Genomic DNA, 22,039 nt, shown 5'->3' with positions numbered 1-22,039 from the left:
AACTCTGTCTCCTCTTCCCTACCTCAGCATCAATTTACCTCTTACTTTGATCTAACTGGTTGACTAGTGTTTTTTTTTAATTTATTTATTTGACAGGTAGAGTTATAGACAGTGAGAGAGACAGAGAAAGGTCTTCCTTCCATTGGTTCACCCCCCAAGTGGCTGCTACGGCCGGCGCTGCGCCGATCCGAAGCCAGGAGCCAGGTGCTTCCTCCTGGTCTCCCATGCGGGTGCAGGGCCCAAGGACCTGGGCCATCCTCCACTGCCCTCCCGGGTCACAGCAGAGAGCTGGACTGGAAGAGGGGCAACCAGGACCAGAACCCGGCGCCCATATGGGATGCCGGTGCCGCAGGCGGAGGATTAACCAAGTGAGCCACGGCGCTGGCGCCCTAACTAGTGTTTTAATTGATATTCTTGCTCTTCTAGCTTATCTCCATACTCTCCCAAAGCACCTTTTTCTATTTAACTCTTCAAACAGCTCCATATTTACACATTGTCTAAATCCCTCCGCGATCTGGCTCCTGCTTTCCTCTTTGGGCTCATCATCCGTACTTTCCTCGAGTTCACTCCAAGTGCTAGCCCACAGGCTGCCCCAGGTTTTGTAGGGCCTCATATTTATACAACATAAGGACTTTCCCCCAAATAATACAATATTATCACAGGTCTTAGAAGGGACTTTATGTACTTAAGGGCCCTGGGGGCTGGCGCTGTGGCGTAGCAGGTGGGGCCGCCGGTTCGAGTCCCAGCTGCTCCACTTCTGATTCAGCTCTCTACTGTGGCCTGGGAAAGCAGTAGAAGATGGCCCAAGTCCTTGGGCTCCTACACCCTGGTGGGAGAACCCGAGGAGGTTCCAGGCTCCTGGCTTCGGATTGGCTCAGCTTCGGCCATTGAGGCCAATGCGGCCAATTGGAAAGTGAACCAGTGGATGGAAGACCTCTCTCTCTCTCTCTCTCTCTCTCTCTGTAACTCTTTCAAATGAATAAATAAATCTTAAAAGGGGGGGGGGGGCTGAAGTTTATGCTCCATTAGCTGCACAGTAACTGGCTCTGTTTAGCCAAACAGAAGAAACTGCAGTTCCCTAGAACATACCAGAACCTTCCGCATCACTTTGCCTTTGTCCAAGCGGTTACCTCTGCCTGGAGTGCCCTTGTCTCCTTCCCTCGTCTGGCTGAGTCAGCTCAGGGAGTTCGCCCTCCATGAAGGTTTCCCTGACCTCCCCACGCAGAATCGACTCTTCTCGCCTCCGTGCTCTCATTGTCACTTGTCCTTTACCTTGTTTGTACCACATCCTTTACAGAACAAATCACGCTCTATGGAAATTATTTGCTTAAAACTGGTCTTGCCTGTGAGTGCAAGTCCCAAGGGCAGGGACTGAGTTGCTCCTTTTTAGATTGTCAGAGCATGGCAGCACCTGGCCCAAGATAAGAGCTCAATAAATGTTTGCAGAACACAATTGAGACCCCATTCGTGTAGGGGGCGGGGTCTTCACACTATTCACAGAAGATGACGCTTATGAAAAACAATGCATGGATTTCAAAAATGTTCTGTAACAAAATTAAACTTATGTTTAATTCCACTTTGCCATGAACTTGTTGAAATCGCCTCCTGTATTGCAAAGAAACTCTTCCTTCGGCAACACATATGGAACGGAACTGAGGACAGAGGCCCTGGGTGGGGGTGGTGTATGCGGGGCATTTGTTGCCAGCTCACACCCTCTGGGGACAAGCTGGGGTCCAGCATCTGTGCTGTCTCCCTGACCCCTGTGGTAAACTCCACTCAGGGGCACCAACAACGTCCTCACCCCACTGCCTTCCTTACCTGTCCTCCTTGTTGATCTGGTCCCCAAAGCCCACTGTGCTAACAATGGTGAGCTTTAGCCCCACGTTGCTCTCTTGAAGGTCATAGGTATTGGACCGAAGCTGGACACCGGGCTGTGTGTGGGTGGCTGGCTCCCCCTCGAACTTTGTGTTGAACAAGGTGTCCATGAGAGTAGACTTGCCCAAACCTGTCTCTCCTGAAAAGAGAAAGGATAAATTATGGTCCGTTCACATGGTGACTAAGAAGTCATTACTCACCACGTTTCAGATGTACATTTATTGATGTGGGAAAATTTACATAATCATAGACTAAACCTAATAAAAGTATTACAGGGCATGTGTTTGACCTTCATTCCATATTGGAGTGCCTCAGTTCCAGTCTCTACTCTGAGCTCTGCTCTGGATTCCAGCTTCCAGCTAATGCACACCCAGGGAGGCAGTAGATGAAGGTTCAAATACTTGGCTCCCTGCCATCCACATAGGAGACCCAGAGTGAGTTCCTTGCTCCCAACTGGTTTTTCCCAGCCCTGGCCACTGCAGGCATTTGGGGAGTGAACCAGCAGATGGAAGATCTCTCTCTCTCTCTCTCTCTCTCTCCCTCTCTTTCTATAACTCTGCCTTTCAAATAAATAAATAAATAAATGTTTTTAAAAGATAGTGAATTACAGTAAATTTCATTTTATTCTTTTCTTTTTTTTAAAGATTTATTTTATTTATTTGAAAGACAGAGTTACAGAGAGAGGTAGAGACTGAGAGAGAGGTCCTCCATCTGCTGGTTCACTCCCCAAATGGCCACAATGGCCAGAGCTGCACCAATCCGAAGCCAGGAGCCTCCTCCAGGTCTCCCACGCGGGTGCAGGGGCCCAAGGACTTGGGCCATCTTCTACTGCTTTCCCAGGCCATAGCAAAGAGCTGGATTGGAAGTGGAGCAGCTGGGACCAGAACCAGTGCCCATATGGGATGCTGGTGCCTCAGGCCAGGGCTTTAACCCACTGCACCACAGCGCCGGCCCCATTTTATTCTTTTCTATTTTCTACCATTTTATTTTCTATTATTTCTATTATTTTCATTATTTGAAAAGCATTGTTGCTATAATAAACAGAAGTTGTATATATATTAAAAATTTATTTCTGGGTTATGGGATTATAAGTGGTTTTCATTTCTTTCTTTATGCTTCTCTGTATTTTCCTAGTTTGTTAAGTGGAACGTGTATAGTTTTTCTAATAAAAGTCAAAGAGTTATTTAAATTTTTCAAAAGAGACACTGGCCCCTGGTCTAACACATGGCCTCTCCTCTAGCCCCTGTCTCACCACTTCCCTGAGGGCCCAGGAAGGGCTCTGTCCATGCACTCTGTGTCTCCCAGTGGGGAGACTGCGTGGGCCCCTGCCTTGTCCTCCCTGCCTGGTTGACTTTTCAGTGAGACTGTATTTTAGCTAATGGGAACTTAGCAGGCCACAGATTATTCTTCTCCTTTAATTTCAAACAAACCAGCCATCGGTGTGTTTAACTAACAGGCTGCAGAACACTAAGAAATTAAACGACTGGAATTTCAAAAAGACTTCAATTTCACACTAGGGACAGGAGTCAGGGGCGGGGGGAGGGCTGGGACAGACTGGTGAAGGTTAGGGAGGTTATTTCTGGAGACCAAGGGCTATCAAGGCACTGCCAGGAGCCAAGGAATCTTAGGGAATGGGACATCACAAGAAGTCCTGAGTAGGAGGGAAGTTGGTGACATGGGAGTTGGGCAGGAATCTAATATGAAGCTGCAAACTGGGCCAGGCACTGAAACCACTCATCATCTCCATAAGCTCAGACTACATCGGCCCCCCACCCAGCCCAAGTGATTCAGGAATCGCAGAAATAGCAGTCTGTAGTTATTCACCCCAGACTTCCCTTTGAATATATAGACTGCCCTACTATTCTGCCAGCATCAGCCCTCTTCTTCCTTCCACGTCCCCAGCCCAGGGAACTTGAGCTTGAACTTCTTACTCTAGTCAGTAGTAGGTTTGCACTAGACAATTCCTGGCCTGGCAAATGCCCCCTTGGCACCCATAGCACACACTTACAAGGTGCTCCAGGGCTAGGGTTAAAGCAGCATGATGAGAAACGAGAAATGCTCCCTCTGCCCTCCGCTCTCTGGGTGTGTCAAGCTTTGCATCTTCCAAGCCTTTCTTTTTATCCTGAATAATGAGCTATGAATGCAGGAGGTGCTTTCAAATGTGTCTAGGATGTCAGCTGTGTGTGCAGAAAGAGAGAACAAGAACACTCAATAATTCAGCCCTGCTCTCCGGCCCCCAGCCCAATTCACAGCCAGGTCTGAGCAGTGTGTTGCATTGCCAGAGTGTGGGGAGATGGTTCCTCACACAGATCCTGTTTCCAGCAGGGTCTGCTATGCCCATAAGCTGCAAAGACTCTCCAAGAAGAGGCCCCCTTTCCCCCCTCCCTTAAAGGAACAGGAAGCATTTGATTCCCAAGAAAACATGGATGAAGTGGGAGCCTTTGCCATGGGAGGTGGCAGCCTTGGCCACACAACAGAATGTATCATCTTCTACCCAGCCCAGGGTGGGGATGCAGCTCAACTGCACATGAGGCCAGGAGCTCCGAGTCAGGAGCCCAAAGGTGGCTCCCTCCATCTAACTCACCTCCAGGTACATCCCTATCTGCTCTTCTGTCCCGGAGCTCCTGGCTAAATGCCCTGCACCTCCCACAGAGGACTGGGCGGTTTCCAGCACCCCGAGCAGACTTGCTGGCTCCCTGATGCTAGGAACTCTGAGGCAGAATCTTCGTGCAGTCCTGAGGGTCACACAGAAGGCCTCAGGAGCAGCTCTGTGGAGCCAAGGATCCACCCTGTTTGCACAGCTGGAGAACTGGAGCCAGGACAGGCAGGGCAGGCAGCAGGGAGGCACAGGCGGGACAATGACCACCCAGATGCCTGCTGGCACAAAAGGGCTGTGGAAGTCAGCTGCCCAACAGTGAATGTCTGCAGAGAGAAGTGGCAGGTGCTAGGGAAATGGTGCTAAAGGCAATGCTAAAAGAGGGCAGCAAATGGAGCGAGCTTGGCCTCTGGCTGCCAAGGGCTCCCGCTGCACTTTACTGGGAGCGGGGAGGGCGACTCTGCCAATGCCTGAGCCTAGGGTGCTGCCCCTCCTGCAGCTGCCCTGGGCCCAGTGTTGGGGGAAAGGCATACACACAAGTGGCCTAACTGTGATCAGGTCGGCAGATTCCAAGTCCCTGTAAGCAAGAGGGAAACTGGCCACTAGACTGCAGCAGGAAACCCGAGGAGTCCCAAGGGCTCCATTTCTGGCTCCTCCTCGCCAGCCCCCCCCCCCCAGGGCTCCTCCCAGTGGACAGAGGGCTTCTTAACCTTTCCAAGCTCACACCAGCCGAGAGAACCTCATGCTGCTTGGCTTAATGGAGATGGTATCCTGGATATAACAGTTGTCTTTTAAAAAAAATTTAAAACATATAATATGAAACATGCTTTTTCAAACCATGTGCCCTGGGACAATCCAACGTGGACCTCCAGGCTCCATACCCTGGGTTAAAAAAGCACTGTAAGGGGCCGGCGCTGTGGCGCAGCAGGTTAATGCCCTGGCCTGAAGCGCTGGCATCCCATATGGGCGCCAGTTCGAGACCCGGCTGCTCCACTTCCAATCCAGCTCTCTGCTGTGGCCTGGGAAAGCAGTGGAAGATGGCCCAAGTCCTTGGACCCCTGCGCCCACGTGGGAGACCCAGAAGAAGCTCCTGGCTCCTGGCTTCGGATCGGCACAGCTCTGGCCATTGCAGCCAACTGGGGAGTGAACCAGTGGATAGAAGACCTCTCTCTCTCTCTCTCTCTCTCTCTCTCTGCCTCTCTTCTCTCTGTGTAAATCTGACTTTCAAATAAATAAATAAATCTTTAAGAAAAATAAAAGCACTGTAAGAAAGGAAAGCTCAGCCCTTTTCCTCTGGGCTGCTAACAGGGGCCTTTTCCAGCACCGTATGCAAGCGACTGCATAAAAGTCACTTACAAGAGATTAAATGAAGAGCCCCGGCTGGGTTTTCAGGAAACTGCTGTGTGATCTGCATTGAGCCCTCTCCTTTCTCTGGGTTCCAGTCTCTTCTCCGTAAAAGGAGAGTGCTGTTTAATGGAGCACTTTCTTCATACCAGCTCTGCTGTCAGTAAGTGACACGTATTTTCTTACTCAGCCTCACAACAAGCCTGAGCAGAAGATACTATGGTTTGTCCTCAGTTTACAGGTGGGTTAACCAAGCCCCTCACTCGCTGTGCGAATCTCACCAACTCCTCAACCTCTCTGCACCTGGATTTCCTCATCCATAAAACGTGGAGGAAGTAATTGGTGCAAGGACATGAGCTAATAAGTAGCTCAGCCAGTATTTAAATCCAGGCAATGCTGGAGCCCATGCTTTCAACCAATATGTTCTAGCAAGTTCCACAGGCATATGTTTGTTCATCTGGTCATTCAACAAGTAATTAGAAAGCCACTAAGACGAGCTAGGCGCAGTTTCAGGGGCTGAGGTTACAGTAACGAACAAGACAGCCGCAATTCCTGTTTTCATGGACTTAAAGTCTCTTCCAGCTCCGTGAGTATTAGAATAGACCAAGAAAAATGTCTCTGAGTTCAATGGGGAGGTGTCCAAAAGGAAACACTTCAGGAACTCCAGCTGGCCAGGGGAGCCTAAGGACAGGGCGGAGGTCATGGCTGGCTTGGTGGCCCCGCCCTTTCTCTTTCCTGATCTTGCAGAGGGTTGGCAGACGCTGGTGTACTAGAGCCAGCTCCTCCCACGTCCTGCATCTTTTCCCATGCCCATGTGTAGTGATATCATATTGGTAGCTTAAAATCAGCTACAGGGGCCGGCGCTGTGGCGTAGCGGGTAAAGCCGTCGCCTGCACTGCCAGCATCCCATATGGGCACCGGTTCGAGTCCCGGCTGCCACACTTCTGATCAGGCTCTCTGCTATGACCTGGGAAAGCAGTAGAAGATTGCCCAAGTGCTTGGGCCTTTGCACCCACGTGGGAGACCTGGAAGAAGCTCCTGGCTCCTGGCTTCTGGTCGGCGAAGCTCCAGGCGTTGTGGCCATCTGGGGAGTGAACCAGCAGATGGAAGACCTTTCTCTCTCTCTCTCTCTCTCTCTCTTCCTCTCTGTAACTCTGCCTTTCAAATAAGTAAATAAATCTTTTAAAAAAAGAGTAAAAGTCATGGCAACAGTTTGTTAAAAAATCAGCTACGGTGGGAGTAATGATACCATAGCAATCAGCAGACACTGCAAACCACAGCAGTTTTTCTCCCAAGATGGCTGTGAGCCATTGGCCAGCACGCCACAGCCATCAGCCTATCTTCAGTGGGTGAGCAGATACCTTTCCCAGAGCCAGAGGGATGAAACAGCTGACCCTTGACCTTGACAGAATGCTGGCTGCCCTCTCCCCTCCTCCTGCAATCCTGATTCTCTTGTGTGTGTGTTTTTCCCCAAGTTCAACAGAGCCCAGTTGAGCCTGGAATCCTGAGCAGCTTCAAAGTAAATATTATCATTATGACCCTTTGTGCCTCTCACAGCCATTACTGTTGCTGGCACATTTGGACAGATGTGTCTCTTTCCCAGCAGTGCAAAGCAACAGGCCCCGGCACATTTGTACTGCCGCTGGCTCTGGCGGGTCCTCTGATGCCTCCAGTGCTATGGCTAGAATCAGGGGATAGTCGAAATTTCCAGAGCTAAGGGATGAGCATATGGTTGTTTCTTATGGACAGGATGGGAACTTTATCCCACTTAGTGATTATTTTCAGCCCTAGAGAATCTATTGAAGCAGAATTGTACTATGCTCATGCCCATGTACTTAGCCCTCTTAAAAGAATAATTGTAGGTTCTGTTATTTGTACTCTTACATATAAATTAGGCTCTGGATTCATAAAAAAATCTCTCTCCCTTTCTCTTGTTCCCAACATACACCTGTTCGTGTGCACCCACACACGCACATATGCATGTGGGATACTTACTCTGCTAGGCGTGGAACTACAATCTGTAGCCCAGCACCAAAAGAAATACCAACGTGAAAAAATATCCTAGGCCTCTGTTGACAATCAAGTTACTGCCGTACCTTGACACTGAGAAGGTCCTATCAGAAAAGAAAATATTTTGGAAAAACATACAAGAGTTAATTCGAAAAATTTTGTGGACAAATGGAATTAGAAGATAATGCATGTTTCCACAAACTCTTTTGAAGACTCCTAGTATTTTATGCTCAAATAGAATCTTTTTATAACAGGAGTTAAGGAAGTAAACCTGACTGTTAAGCACAGGCAGTAGGCAGGAAAGTATGGTCGCAGGAAGTCCTCCGAGAGAGAAGATCACCTTCAGCAGCCAGGCTATGAGCGCTTTGCCAAATTAGCAACGGGACCCAGCCCCATGGCTGGGCTAAGACCGCAGTCTCAGATGTACTCCATTCATGACCTTGGCCCCCCAAACTGCGAGTTCTCAGAGCAATGACGAGGTTATAAGCACAGCAAGAGGGCAGGATGCGTGAGCTATAGGCTTTTTTTGGATCAGGGATGAGGAATGAAATTATGGCAGTCTCTCCAATGGTTATACCTGCAGGTGTAAGAGGGGAGCTCCTGAGACAGCCATTTAGTGGAATTTGACGAGTGGCGAGAAAAAGAGAGGATGTGATTCCTTGGGAGTGAGAGGATCCCTTTCCTATGCCTCCCCTCCCAGAGGGTCTGTCCTCATGCCCGAGCAATCCCATCCCAGCAGGTACATACTGAGGCCGTTGCAGCTGTGCAATGTCTGGGTGGGAGCTAGAGGACAATGGTTCGCTATTTTCCCCCTCGCTTTGCCTTGAACTTGGCTGCCTCTTCCACTGGGCCCCAGGAAGAACCTGTGATCCACATGTCAAATTACCCTGCACTTTGCCACCACAGAGCCATTCTGATCCACAGCCTTCCATTAAAGTCTTATCAGCCCACCCAACTGCACTTGCTTGAAAAGTTAATGCTTAGAGAGGGTCTGTCACTTCACTTCTCATCTCCTCAGCTTCCTCAGATTGCAGGACATACAGAACTCTCGGAGGAATGCCAAGTGACTCCTGCATGTTTGTGCAGAAATACTGCAGCCATCAAATACTAGGTGAAATAAATTGGCCAGCAGCAATACACTAGAGGCCTTGTTGGTTAAACAGAGACTCAGTGGCGCTGATATTGGATGTGGTATCATTTGTTCTTAATGTTGATCACTATGACTTCTATTTATTTTATATCTCTTCTCTTTTTTAAGATTTATTTATTTATTTGAAAGTCAAAGTTACACAGAGAGAGAGGAGAGGCAGAGAGAGGGAGAGAGAGAGAGAGACAGACAGACAGAGAGGTCTTTCACTCAATGGTTCACTCCCCAATTAACCGCAATGCCAGAGCTGAGCTGATCCGAAGCCAGGAGCCAGGAGCTTCTTCCTGATCTCCCGTGTGGGTGCAGGGGCCCAAGGACTTGGGCCATCCTCCACTGCTTTCCCAGGCCACAGCAGAGAGCTGGATTGGAAGAGGAGCAGTCAGGACTAGAACTGGTGCCCATATGGGATGCTGGTGCTTCAGGTCAGGGTGTTAACCCACTGCACCACAGCGCCGGCCCCTATTTTATATCTCTTCTAATAGCACCTCAACATAACCATGAGTGAGACCTGCAGCATTTGAGGGGTTAACAGCCCAGATTTGGACGTGCAAGCCCCTGATGTGTAACCTTGTGAAGCACGTATTTCCACCTCACAGGTTCCAAAGCTGAGGCGTGGGCCTGGGGATTTAGCTCGTGAGTGAGCCTGGCTGGCTGGCTGTCATCCATATTTACATGTGGCTTTGTTGTTCCCTACTTGTCCTGGAACGTGCAGCGATTCTCCTACAGAAAATGACCTGGAAAAAGACTGCTGGGGACATTTATTCAAAATAAAGAGTCAGAGTACATGAATGACTTTAGTGGGAAAACAGAATTTCTGGGTACATGAAAGAGTAAAGCAACCAATTCAGTGGTGGCTCAGATCTACAACATGAATGAGTGCCCCATACACTCTATACAAAAATGAGAAAAGGCAATTAACAAAAGCGTTTGAGTGTGGCAGCCAGTGTGAACACTGGCTTTATTATAGTATTTATGATCATTAAGTTTTGGAAGGAGGCCACTGAAAATATGCAGGTATGCTTGCCTGCACAGTAGGGTAAGAATTATATGCTATGCTTATGTTTGCAAATTTGAAATTTTTAAGGTGGAAGGACAGAGTCTTATAGAGTGTCAAGGAACCGTTGTCCCTCATGCTTGTTTGATCGGTGCTCAACGGTTTCCCAAGTGCTTTCGTGTTCTCAAGAGATGTTGCTGGCAGCAGTTAAGAGAAGCAGTGGGAGGGACAAGGTGTCTCCCAGATCTGGGTCCTTGTTAAAGCTCTGACATTTTTTCTGTGTTGACTCAGATAAAAACCTTTGCCCTCCTTGAGTCTCTGGGTCTCCATCTATTCCATGAAGACGTGAATGCTACTCTCTCTGCCACATCACAGTCTAGTAAGGACTGAAAGAGCTAATATTAGGGCCGGCACTGTGGCCCAGCAGGTTAAAAGCCCTGGCCTGCAGCGCCGGCATCCCATATGAGCGCCGGTTCAAGTCCCGTCTACTCCTCTTCCGATGTAGCTCTCTGCTATGGCCTGGGAAAACAGTGGAAGATGGCTCAGATGCTTGGGCCCCTGCACCTGTATGGGAGACCTGGAAGAAGCTCCTGGCTCCTGGCTTTGGATCAGCCCAGCTCTGGCTGTTGTGGCCATTTGGGAAGTGAACCAGCAGATCAAAGACCTTTTGCTCTGTCTCTCTTTGTAACTGACTAAATAAATAAATAAATAAAATTTTAAAAAAATGTTTTAAAAAGAGCTAATGTTGAGAAAGCATGTGAGAAGTATAATAAGTGGTTCCTATGGGGTTAACCCATTCATCCCATTTCACAAACATCACTGAACTCTGTATGCTTCCATCAGCACACAGAGGAGACTAAGATGAGGTTCCCACAAGTTCAGAGTCAAGATCTAGGCAAGAGGAATAAAAGAACTCTGTACTTGAGCTCAAACTGTACCAAGCGTAAGATGCAGAGGCCTCAGCCATCACCTCCCTCTCAACTCTGCCCTGCATCTTGTCTTCTGTAGTCAAAATGAACTTACTAACGGTAACTAAGCGAGCCAGCTCCCTTATATAATGTCCACTGAGTTTCATATAGTTCAGTTTCCCCCAAAGTGTGGCCCCATATTCTGATCTGGCCAAGGAGCAACTGGTAACAACCACTGCTACTAAAAAGACACAGAGGGCTAAAAGAAGAAGAGGGGAGGACACATTCTTCCAACCAGATCAGAATGACACATTATTTAACCTAATTACCTGCAAAGCCACATCCAGCCATTAAGGATCCATATTCTGTAATAGAATTTCCTGCTATGGAAATACTCACCCACGCACAGGATGTTGAAGCAGAAGCCCTGGCTGACTGACTTATTCACCAGCTGGTCAGGCAAGCTGTCAAACCCCACATGTCCAGCCAGGGGGACAGTTCGGCAACCTTCACCCTAATATGGAAGGAGAGGGAGAGGTGAAAATGAAAATGTGTGTAAAAGCCATCTGAGATTCGCTTCTCCATCCAAATGTTCCTCGTGCTAGGAAGTAACACTCTCCAGAGCCCAGTATGTCATTTCTTCCCTCGGCTACTCCCAGTCTCAAAGCAAAATGGCCCATCAGCTTGGAAATCAGGGCTCCTGGGCACAGGCATTCTCTAAGCTCAGTACTGGATGTCTGTCTCCACAGCTCCAGACAGAGCAAACTGCAAAGAGGCTTTATCAAGGGCAGCAAGGCAGGGGCAGAGGAGGAGAATGCTGGCCCTGAATGCTCACAGACTTGAGCTAAATCTACACTCACCAGCTAGGTAACCTCTCAGAGATTCGATTTCCTTCCATGTCTGTCATATAAGATGACCTATCTTAGAGGTGACTGGGAGATTCAAACGTGCTCATTCATATAACCAGCCCAGTGCATGCATAAGGGATCTGTAAGTATTACAAAGAGACTTTATAAAGCAATTAATCCGCACTCTAGGACATTGTAGGGACCTACAAAAGTGCAAAGGTTCAACGCACAGGCCTTTAAGTCAGGCATGTCTGAGGTCGGGCCCCACCTCCATCACCTTCTGCTTGTGTGATCTCAGGCAAGTGACTTAACTTCTTCAAGTCGCCCCATGTGTGAAATCAGAAACCTGCAGTTGCTATGAAGACTACAGAGGAAAACGCTCCGCAAGCACTTAGAATAGTGTCTTCTAGCATGTGGGAAGCATTCAGTCAACAGTACCTGCTCTTCTCATTGCCCTGAGGTTATCCTCAGCGCTCCAACCTGACTTGGAGTGCCAGGGAACACATGGCTCCCTCTAGCCAGAGGGAGCGGCTTCCACGGCCTCCTCCCTGCTCCCTTTACTCCATCGGGGTCAGCCAGGCCACTCCCAGCCCTGGAAAGCAGAGGGTGTTTGCTTTGCCTGCGAGGCCCAGAGCTTCTTATAGTTAATGGTTTTATAAAACAGGGAGAGTCTCAAACTGCGGCAGGCTTCCAAAGAGCCAGGCAGAAGGACAAAAGGGGCCTGCATGTACTCAAGAAACGTGCCAACTGCCAAGGGCCGCAGGGGTGGGGAGGGGAGAAGAGACAGCCAAGCTAGAGGAGTAGACTATGTAAGGAGTCAGAGTCTCTGTCGGGTGGGGCTGCACCAAGCTCTCCATAACGAGAGCAATGCCAAGAGCAATCCAAGAAAGGCACACTTAGTGCCAGGAGGTCTGCACCAGCATCCCAGGCTGCGCCAGTAGGCAGCTTTTATGGCGGACTGGACCTGCTTTTAGACTAGTAGGCTCTTCAGTAATCAGGGTGCACTTTCACACTGGAAGGGGCGGGCTGCGACGGTGGAGGAGCCTCGCGGTGGCAGCCAACATTGCTGGAGCCGCTTCCTAAGCAGCCCATTTGCCCAGCTTGGGATACCACTCCCGTTGGTATCACGGGCTCCCCCAAGAACAAGCCACAGGGCTGGCGCCGGTAACTGTCATCTGGAAAGTTCCTGACCCTCTCCCATTTCACTGCACGCACTCCCCAGCGGGGCATTCTCAACAGACAACCGCATGGCATCATCTAGGCCGAGTGCGTTATTCTGGGCCCCTACCTGAGGACAGCGGAGTTCCAGGAGGAGCCCACGTCACTACAGGCTTCCTTCTACATTCACCCCTTTCCACTTCCCCGTGCCCGTTTCCCCTTCTTCTCTTCATTAAGGCAAAGTTTGAGGGAGGGTCCTACTACTGGTTCTCGGGCCCCAACCACGCAGGGGAGGGAGGGATTTAACAGGCTTCCTCGACGGAGCCTCCTACGTAGCAGGCATCGGAAGCTGAGACGGCCTCAGAGTTGAGGTTTCCTGAGCCATGTTTTATCGCCCCCGGCTGCCTCTTCCTGTCTCCAAATTCAGCAGCATTGAAACTTCAAGTGCTTCAAAGCTTCTGGTCCAAGTGCCAAAAGGAGAGAAACGGCATTTTCAAACTGAAGCCAGTGGAGAGCAGTGGGCAGAGCTTCCACACCTTCTTCTGAAAGCTCTATTTCACGGTCAAAAACTCACCACCCAACACCTCCCATGTGCCCAGAATTATCCCCCACTAGGCACAACGCTGTAAAGAGCCCTAAGTAGCAAAACAAAAGAGTATGGGCTTTGGGTTGGGGGGATTTGGAGTTTTGAGCACAGAGGTCCAGAATACAAGGCAGTATTTTCGAAAGATCCATTTCAAAAGGTCCTTGGCTGAAAGAGAGATGAGGGGCAGCGAGACACTCCAATAACACTGAACAGTTAGAGTGACATCCCGACACTGGGGCAATAAACGCCAGCTGAAGTGAACTGACATGGCTTGGAACTCAAAAGGAAGAACTAAATTCCAGCCAGGTCCTAAAGAAGGGATGAGACTCAATGAGTGACTGGGCAGAGAGAGTGAGGGAAAAATCAAAGCTGACTAAACATCTAAGGAGCTTGGAGTGATAGCATCATGGATACGAAGAGGGAAGGCATGGGGCCGGTGCTGTGGGGTAGCGGATTAAGCCGTCACCTGCGATGCTGGCCCGCCTTCTGCACTGCTTCTAGTCCCGGCTGCTCCACTTCCGATCTAGCTCTCTGCTATGGCCTGGGAAAGCAGCAGAAGATGGCCCAAGTCCTTGGGCCCCAGCACCCACGTGGGAGACCCGAAGAAAATCCTAGCTTCTGGCTTTGGATTGGCCCAGCTCTGGCCATTGCAGCCATTTGGGGAGTGAACCAGCGGATGGAAAACCTTTCTCTCTGTCTCTCTGTAACTCTGCCTGTCAAATAAATTAATTAATCTTTAAGAAAGAAAGAGGAAAGCCAGGGAAGTGAACTTGTTTAGTGGGGACATTGAGAAGTCTGGTGTGTGTTTTTTTTTTTTTTAAGATTTATTTATATATGAGGGGCCGGCACTGTGATGTAGTGAGTAAAGCAACCGCTTGCAGTGCGGGCATCCCCATATCGGCATTGGTCCAAGTCCTGGCTGTTCCACTTCCAATCCAGCTCTCCGCTGTGGCCTGGGAAACCAGTAGAAGACAACCCAAGTCCTTGGGCCCCTGCACCCACATGGGAGACCTGGAAGAAGCTCCTGGCTTCTGGCTTCGAATCAGCACAGCTCCGGCCATTGTGGCCATTTGGGGAGTGAATCACTGGATGGAAGACCTGTCTCTCTCTCTGCCTCTGCCTCTCCCTCTCTGTAACTCTGCCTTTCAAATAAATAAATAAAATCTTTTTTTAAAAAAAAGGTTTATTTATTTGAAAGAAAGAGTTACAGAGAGGAAGAGGAGGAAGAGAGAGAGAGAGTGAGAGAGAGAGATTGATTTATCTTCCATCCACTGGTTCATTCCCCAAATGGCCACAATAGCTGGAGCTGGGCCAATCTGAGGACAGGAGCCAGGAGCTTCCTCTGGGTCTCCCTCTAGGGCCATCTTCTGCTGCTTTCCCAGGTGTATTAGCAGGGAGTTGGGTCAGAAATGGAGCAGCCAGGACTCAAACCGGCACCCATATAGGATGCCGGTGTCCCAGGCGGCGGCTTTACCTGCTACACCACAACGCTGGCCCAAGACATTTGGTTTCAAATCAGTGTTTTATTTTTAAAGATTTATCTATTTATTTGAAAGGCAGAGTTAGAGAGAGAGAGAGAGAGAGAGAGAGAGAGAGAGAGAGAAGGAAGAGAGACAGAGAGAGGTCTTCCATCTACTGGTTCACTGCCCAAATGCCCAAATGGCCACAACAGCTGGAGCTGGGCCGATCTGAAGCTGGGGTCCAGGAGCCTCTTCCAAATCTCTCACATGAGCAAAGGCCCAAGCACCCGGGCCATCCTCCACTGCCTTCCCAGGCACATCAGTAGGAAGCTGGATGGGAAGCGGAGCAGCCAGGACTTGAATCGGCATCTCTATGAGATGTCAGGTACTGGGTTTATCTGCTACTCCACAGCACCGGCCCCTAAATCAGTGTTATTTTAAAAATTATATTGAGGGGCTTGCGCTGTGGCTCACTTGTTTAATCCTCAGCCTGCGGCACTGGTATCCCATGTGAGCGCCAGGTTCTAGTCCCGGTTGCTCCTCTTCCAGTCCAGCTCTCTGCTGTGGCCCAGGAGGGCAGTGGAGGATGGCCCAGGTGCTTGGGCCCCTGCACCCGCATGGGAGACCAGGAGGAGGCACCTGGCTCCTGGCTTCGGATAGGTGCAGCGCCAGCCATGGAGGCCATTTGGGGGGGTGAACCAACGGAAGGAAGACCTTTCTCGCTGTCTCTCTCTCTGTCTATAACTCTACCTGTCAAATAAAAAAATTTTTTTTAAAAATTACATTGATCAGGTTTTAGATTTTATAAAGGAAATCAAGGTTCATTGTCTTAATTTGCAAACATATAGGTCTTTTGATGGGTTTTGTCCTTGCTTTGTAACTAAATGTCAACCTGATTCTCAAGGTTTTTTTCTTCCCCAAAATTGTACTTAAAAACCCCAGTAATACCAGCCCCTTCAGGTTTTGCCACTTTGCTAGAAGACTTCTGACTTAAATAAGTCTTGCTTTTAAATAAAAAAAAAAAAAGGATTTGTGTATTTGAAAGGCAGAGTGAGAAAGGGAGAGACAGAAAGAGGTCTTCCATCGCCTGGTTCACTCCCCAAATGGTCACAATAGCTGGGACTGGGCCAGGCTGCCTCGTCTCTCCAGCAGGGGCCCAAGCACCTGGACCATCTTCTGTTGCTTTTACAGGCACATTAGCAGGGAGGTGGATCAGAAGTGGAGCAGCTGGGACTCAAACCAGCACTCTGATAAGGGATACCTTCATGGCAGGTGGTGGCGTAACCCTCTGCGCCACAATGCTGGCCCCTCTGATGCTTTTTAACCATTTTTGTTGAAAAGCAACATTGTGTTGTTTAATTTGCATTTTATTACTGAGGGTGAGCATTTTTTTATTGTTCAACTGTGTATGTGTTGTGTGTGTATCTGTAGTTGCCTTTATCTACTTGTATTTCTCTTTTGGATTTGTCAAAGCATTTCATATATTAAAGAATATAAGGTAGTTTTAATTTTATGGTGAGATATCCAGGAGAAGAAATCTAATAAGTAGTTAGCAATGTGGGATTTTAGGCTCTGGGGCAATTCAGGACTGTGAAATAAATTCAGGACTGAATCAGAGAGATGAAACTGGATATATTCTTCAGAGAGAGAAGAGCTGAAGACTGGATATAAGAAATGGCCTGAGTAAGGACAGAAAGATGGACAGGATTCTTCCAAGAAGAGGAAATGATCAGAAAAGTAAAGAGAGGATCCAACAGTTCTCCCTCATCAGAAGTCAAAGGGAAAGAACAATTGCAGAGACAAGGTCCCTGCCACCCACGTGGGAGACCTGAATGGAGTTCATAGCTTGTCCCAGACCTGGCTGGCATGGCCATTTGGGGAGTGAACCCGAGGATGGAAGAGACCTGTGTGTGTGTGTGTGTGTCTGCCTCTCTCTACTGCTCTAGCTTTCAAATAAATCAATCAACCTTTTTTAAAACAAAGAAGGATTGCAGAGAAATGGCCATTGATTTGGATTTGGTGAAGGTCACTGATGACCCTGAGAATCCTTACTTCTTCTGTATCTTTTACTTAGTACCCACTATACCAAAATTAACTGAAGATGTTGTGGACAAAGAAAGGGGCATGGGACTAGTTAATATGTTTTTCTGGCTTCTCAAGATTTGAGCAGCAAAAATTTTTGTCTCAATCTCTTGTGGTTAAGAAAACTTTGGGGACTGGTGTTGGCTTAGTGGGTTAAGCTGCCAGCTTTTTGAGTTTGAGTTCTGGCTGCTCCACTTCCAATCCAGCTCTCTGCTATATGGCCTGGGAAAGCAGTAGAAGATGCCCCAAGTCCTTGGGCCCCTGCACCCATGTGGGAGACCCAGAGGAAGCTCCTGGCTCCTGGCTTCAGATCAGCATAGTTCCAGCCATTGCGGCCAAATGGGGAGTGAACCATCGGATGGAAGAACTCTCTCTCTGCTTTTCTTCTCTCTGTGTAACCCTGACTTTCAAATAAATAAATAAATCCTTAAAAAAAAAAAGAGAGAACTTCAATATTGTATCTGTGTAGTTCCTGCTTTAGAAAATCCTGTCTAGCAAGCATGAACTCTTGCTTTGAAGAATCTTGTAAGATACCAAGGTCTTCATTATGAGTATCAGTCCTCATTGTTCAAAGCTGAATGTGTAGCGGTAGAGAGGACAAAACACTGGGCTGAATGTAAACTGACCCCAGGAAGACCTCTGGAAGTTTCTTTCCTCCTCTCTAAGCCCCTGATATCTTATCTCTTTCCTCTTTCTCCTTAAGGTGGTCTGATTGATTGAGAACCTGATTACTTTGATTGCAGTTAATTGAATGGTTCCTTGACTACAGTGTACCCAAGAGGAGATGGAACCGGCAGCTTGGCCCAGCATGTCTGACACTAAAACCTCAAGCTGTCATCTTGAGTAGCAGTTGATGCCAGGTTCAAGACTTGAACTAAGATGCCAGAAAGATCAGTCGCCAAAATTGTAAATTGCACACCACCCATAACCCTGCAACCTCCTCTCAGAATTTACCTGCAGGAATGCACAAATCTGGCCAAAGATCTATGCACAAGGAAATTCATTACAGTGTTGTTTATAATACAGGAAAACTAGAAAAAACAAAACCCTAAATGTCCAAAACCAGGAAGATATTTAACTACATCATGGCACATGCCTATTCTAGAATGTTCTGCAGCCACTAGAAGGAAAAATGGTGGTTCTGTATGCGTTGATGTGAATCTTTCCAAGACACATGATAAGGTAGAAAACAAGTTGCAGAACAAGCACCATATATGAGCCCTTACACACACAAAACCCCGTATATGTGTATTTACAAGGAATGTGATAGAGGATTGCAAAGATACTCCGCAACCGGAGAAATGTGGCTATCTCTGGTGGGGGAATGGAAAGAGGGGCCCAGTCAGAGGGGCAGGCAGGCTGCTGCCGTATTGTTGGACTCTTTTATAGCAAGCAAGTATTCACGTATTACCTGTGTAATTTAAAAAGATTTTTAATAGCAGAAAAGAGAGCCTTCGCTCAGCTTTGCAGCAGGGGTAATTAGGATGCAGAGAGCCTGAGAGGCGCTGAAAGGCAGGCAAAATGAAAGAGTGCTCCTGAGAACTGGGACAGCGCCCACAGCCCGCCCCAGTCACACTTCCTGTTTTCCCCTCCTCTGCAGTCACCTGCGGTTTTGCAATACGTTATACCACATCTCATGTCACGGGCAGAAAACACTGCTCTTTTGCTCTTCCTCCTCCTCCCCCAAGGACACACCGATTTCGTTTTTTAATTGAATGTTCGTAAGGTTCCCATTACGAAGCGCGAGTTATGGTGCTTGCAGCTGTGCATCTCTCCCCCACTGCTGTTATTCTGAAAATAAAGAAATGCATAAGCACCGAGTAGCCCCCACCCACCCACCCAGGTTCCCTGCACCTCCTCCGACCTCAGTGGTGGAGTAAGCAAACAGTATGTGAGGCCTCTGCGAACCGAGGGTACATTTGTGTCAGTGGAGAATCTCGGGTCCCCATTTCAAACCGGGGTGACTGAGTTAATAGCTGCTATTCTGAAGGAGGACAGCAAAAAGTTGGGAGCTCATTGCTGATGCCGAGCTCTGCGGAAACTTTCTCCCCTTGGCCTTCTCTCCAACTCTCTCCCCACCTAATACTGAATCTCTGTGAGAGCCTGCAAATCCCCACGACTGCCAAAGCCAGTTCACCAGTTCAACGATGCCCAATGGACTATTAAGTAGCTGACAAAAAAGTTGTCTAAGAAAACCTAAGGAAGTGAGGAAATACTCACTGAATATTGATAGGCAAATGCAACAGAAAACCAGCACATCTTAGAGAGTCATCTCAATGGTGGCAGGAAAGTATACTCACACGTTTGAAAAGAATGGAAGAAGAGACACCAAAATCATGACACTGGTTACTCTGGAGTAGAAGGGTTGTTGGTGATGTTTGCTTCTCTGTGTTTTCCAAATTTTCTTCAATAGGCATATTTCAATTTTATAACTAGGAAAAAGGTGTTTTTTTTTTTTTTAAAGATTCTACAGTGACATGTTGCCAGGCAGGAGAGTGACCTCAGACGTTTTAGAAAAACCCTAAACTACACCCAGAAAGGGTGCTTCCTTCACAGATGGCCAGAAAATTTGGTTAATCAGAGCATTCAGCTTTTGGGCAGTTTTAAGGTATATAAGATATTTACTTTACAATACAATAAAACCCTATTCTCATTCTAACTTCTTATTGCATATAATATGCATAACGAATATCACTTACAATTATAAAGATTCATGGGAACCAGAAGTCAAAATCACATATAATGGAACAGGCAGCTAAAAGTCTTGAGCTGATATCAGGAGGCTCATAGCCCATGTGCTGCCTCCAGTGTTGTCAAGGGAATGGAAGCCATCCTTTCATCAGGTATATGAACCACAAAAGCCCTGTCAACTTCTCAGAGGTTTCAAAAAAAAAAAAAAAAAAAAAAACATAAAACAACACTTCCAATATACCCAGCACGTCAGATATGAGGATTTCCCTCATGCTCATTATGCCAGGGCAAGAGAAACTGACAGTAGTACTAACGCCCTGTGCTGGCCGAGAGAAATCTGGGGGTGGTCCCAAGGAGAAATAAGCCTTGCAAAAACTGGCAGTGCCCTTAAGCACCGTCGAGAATGTTCTTCAGTGGAGGAGCAGCGTGGGGACCCTAGGAAGCACAAGGGAGACCACCCTACCATACAGGGAGAGGGTGGATGGGCCATTTTTGGCAAATCCAATAGATGAAACTCTGATGTACAAGATAAGAGGCCGGTGCTGTGGCATAGTGGGTCAAACTGCTGCCTGCAGTGCTGGCATCCCATATGGGCACCAGTTCAAGTGCTGCTCCACTCCCAGATGCTCCAATTCCAACCCAGCTCCCTGCTAATGTGCCTGGGAAAGCAGCGGGGGAGGGCCCAAGGCCTTGGATGGGGCTCCAGGCTCCTGGCTTTGGCCTGGCCCAGCCCTGGCCATTGCAGCCATTTGGGGAGTGAACCAGCAGATGGAAGATCTCTGTCTCTGTCTCTCCCTCTGTAACTCTGCCTTTCAAATGAATAAATAAATCAAAAGAAAAAAACACAGCAAACCTTCAAATACACACACACACACACACACACACACACACAAATACATACACAGAGATAAATTCCAGAGTGGTTTTTCATTCTATAAAAGGATTCACAGTAGGATTCCATTAACTAGCCAGCTCTCCTGGTGCATTGAAAATGGGATTCAATAGACGAACACTCAGCTGTCATGTACCTTCATAGGAAGACAATAGCTATCCACACCTGCCCGGACAGACCGGGCTGGAGTGCTGTTTCTAGTCCACTTACAGAGCCCCTGCTGAGCAGAAAGCAGACAGCAGCCTTCTCGCCAACTCTCTCCCCACCCAGCTCAAGGAGTCAGAGCAGGGAAGGGGTGGAGTTCCAGTCTGCCACCTCATTTGGAAGCAGAAGCAGGCAAAGGCCTAAAAGAAACTAGGCTGGAAGACAAGGAAACAGAAGAACCATACAATGCTAAGGGCTGGAAACGCCCCGAAAGATCACCTCATCCAATCGGCTCTTTTTGCAAAAAGGGAAACAGAGACCCGGAGAGAGGAAGTGACTTGTCCGGAGTCAGAGTGATTTTAGTGGTGAGGAGCGGCGCTAGGATCCAGGCCCCTGTCAAGCAGAACGCCACACTTAAATGGAAACGCTGACTCAAGAGGCACAAGCAGCTCTGCACACTGCTGAAAGTCTGGAACATCGCCCTTGATGCTGGTCAGCAGAAGGTTCAGGCAACGCGACGCAGAAGCCCGTGGGCTCACCAAGAGGCTCTGGCCCACAGAAGGCAACTGAGGCAGTGGACGCCACAAAGGGCCTGTGCTCCTTTCTCCTTATCCTCTCCCCTCCTTTTCTTTCCCATTTCCCTCCTCTTCTGATTCTGGCCCAAGCCTCAGCCTGGCCAATTGCCAGCTCCGCTCAAGAGCCCCAGAGCTGGGAGCCCCTACCTAATGCCACAAGCCCGAGTGCAGGTAAATGATCTCTACCCTAGAGCAGGGCAACTCGTGGTCAGGACTGGTTAACTTTCCCACACAAGCCAGACAAATCAAATCGCCTTCAAGCCAGGCAATCTCAACAGTTTCCTGGGTGTTCTAGCCTTTGTTACCTCCAATCTGTTAAAGAAAAAGAAAAGAAACAAGAAGAAAGGAAGGAAGGAAAAGAAAGAAAAAGAAAAGCAAAGGTTTACCCACAGGCCTCTGGGTGAATGCCCAACTGCCCTCTGGGGAGTGTGAATTTGCCTCTGCCTCCATCTGGTCTCGTTTAATGGGGAGCTTAAAAAAAAAAAAAAGAAAGAAAAAAACCCTAGTTCCTGCCTCAGCGCCAGTGTTCAGGGCTAGGGGCCTCCGCTGTGAAAGGAAACCGAACACCACCTCACACCTCATCAGGGCCGCGAAAGCACAGTTCTGCTCCTGTTACCCCAGGGCCTTCGCGAGGGGTCAGAGAGGGCCCTGGCAAGGGAAAGCTGAGCCCTGAGGCCTGTCCCTGAGAAGGCCTGCAAATGCCCACCCTCCCCGCCCCCAGGCACCTGA

At 48.5% G+C, this 22,039-nt stretch overlaps 2 protein-coding genes across 14 annotated transcripts in view; one reads left to right on the top strand and one right to left on the bottom strand.

Annotated features, from left to right (window-relative positions):
- LOC100357610 (protein PBDC1) overlaps positions 1-22,039 on the top strand; it is a 453,980-nt gene that overhangs the window by 70,966 nt on the left and 360,975 nt on the right. The gene's annotated exons all lie outside the window — the stretch shown is intronic.
- SEPTIN6 (septin 6) overlaps positions 1-22,039 on the bottom strand; it is a 76,109-nt gene that overhangs the window by 48,634 nt on the left and 5,436 nt on the right. For all 11 annotated transcript variants that reach the window (XM_089324721.1, XM_070067094.2, XM_008272933.5 and 8 more), the window contains exons 2-3: positions 11,274-11,388; positions 1,819-2,014 (exon numbers count right to left, since the gene is read on the bottom strand). In XM_089324721.1, coding sequence (XP_089180847.1) covers positions 1,819-2,014; positions 11,274-11,388 — 311 coding nt within the window. The remainder of the gene's footprint in view (positions 1-1,818; positions 2,015-11,273; positions 11,389-22,039) is intronic.

Source organism: Oryctolagus cuniculus, chromosome X (assembly GCF_051225735.1).
Source record: "Oryctolagus cuniculus isolate XC-2025 breed Fujian yellow rabbit chromosome X, ASM5122573v1, whole genome shotgun sequence".
NCBI classification, from domain to species: Eukaryota; Metazoa; Chordata; class Mammalia; order Lagomorpha; family Leporidae; genus Oryctolagus; species Oryctolagus cuniculus.
The sequence above is the reverse complement of the archived record's forward strand: the minus strand, read 5'-3'. Positions and strand labels throughout refer to the sequence as shown.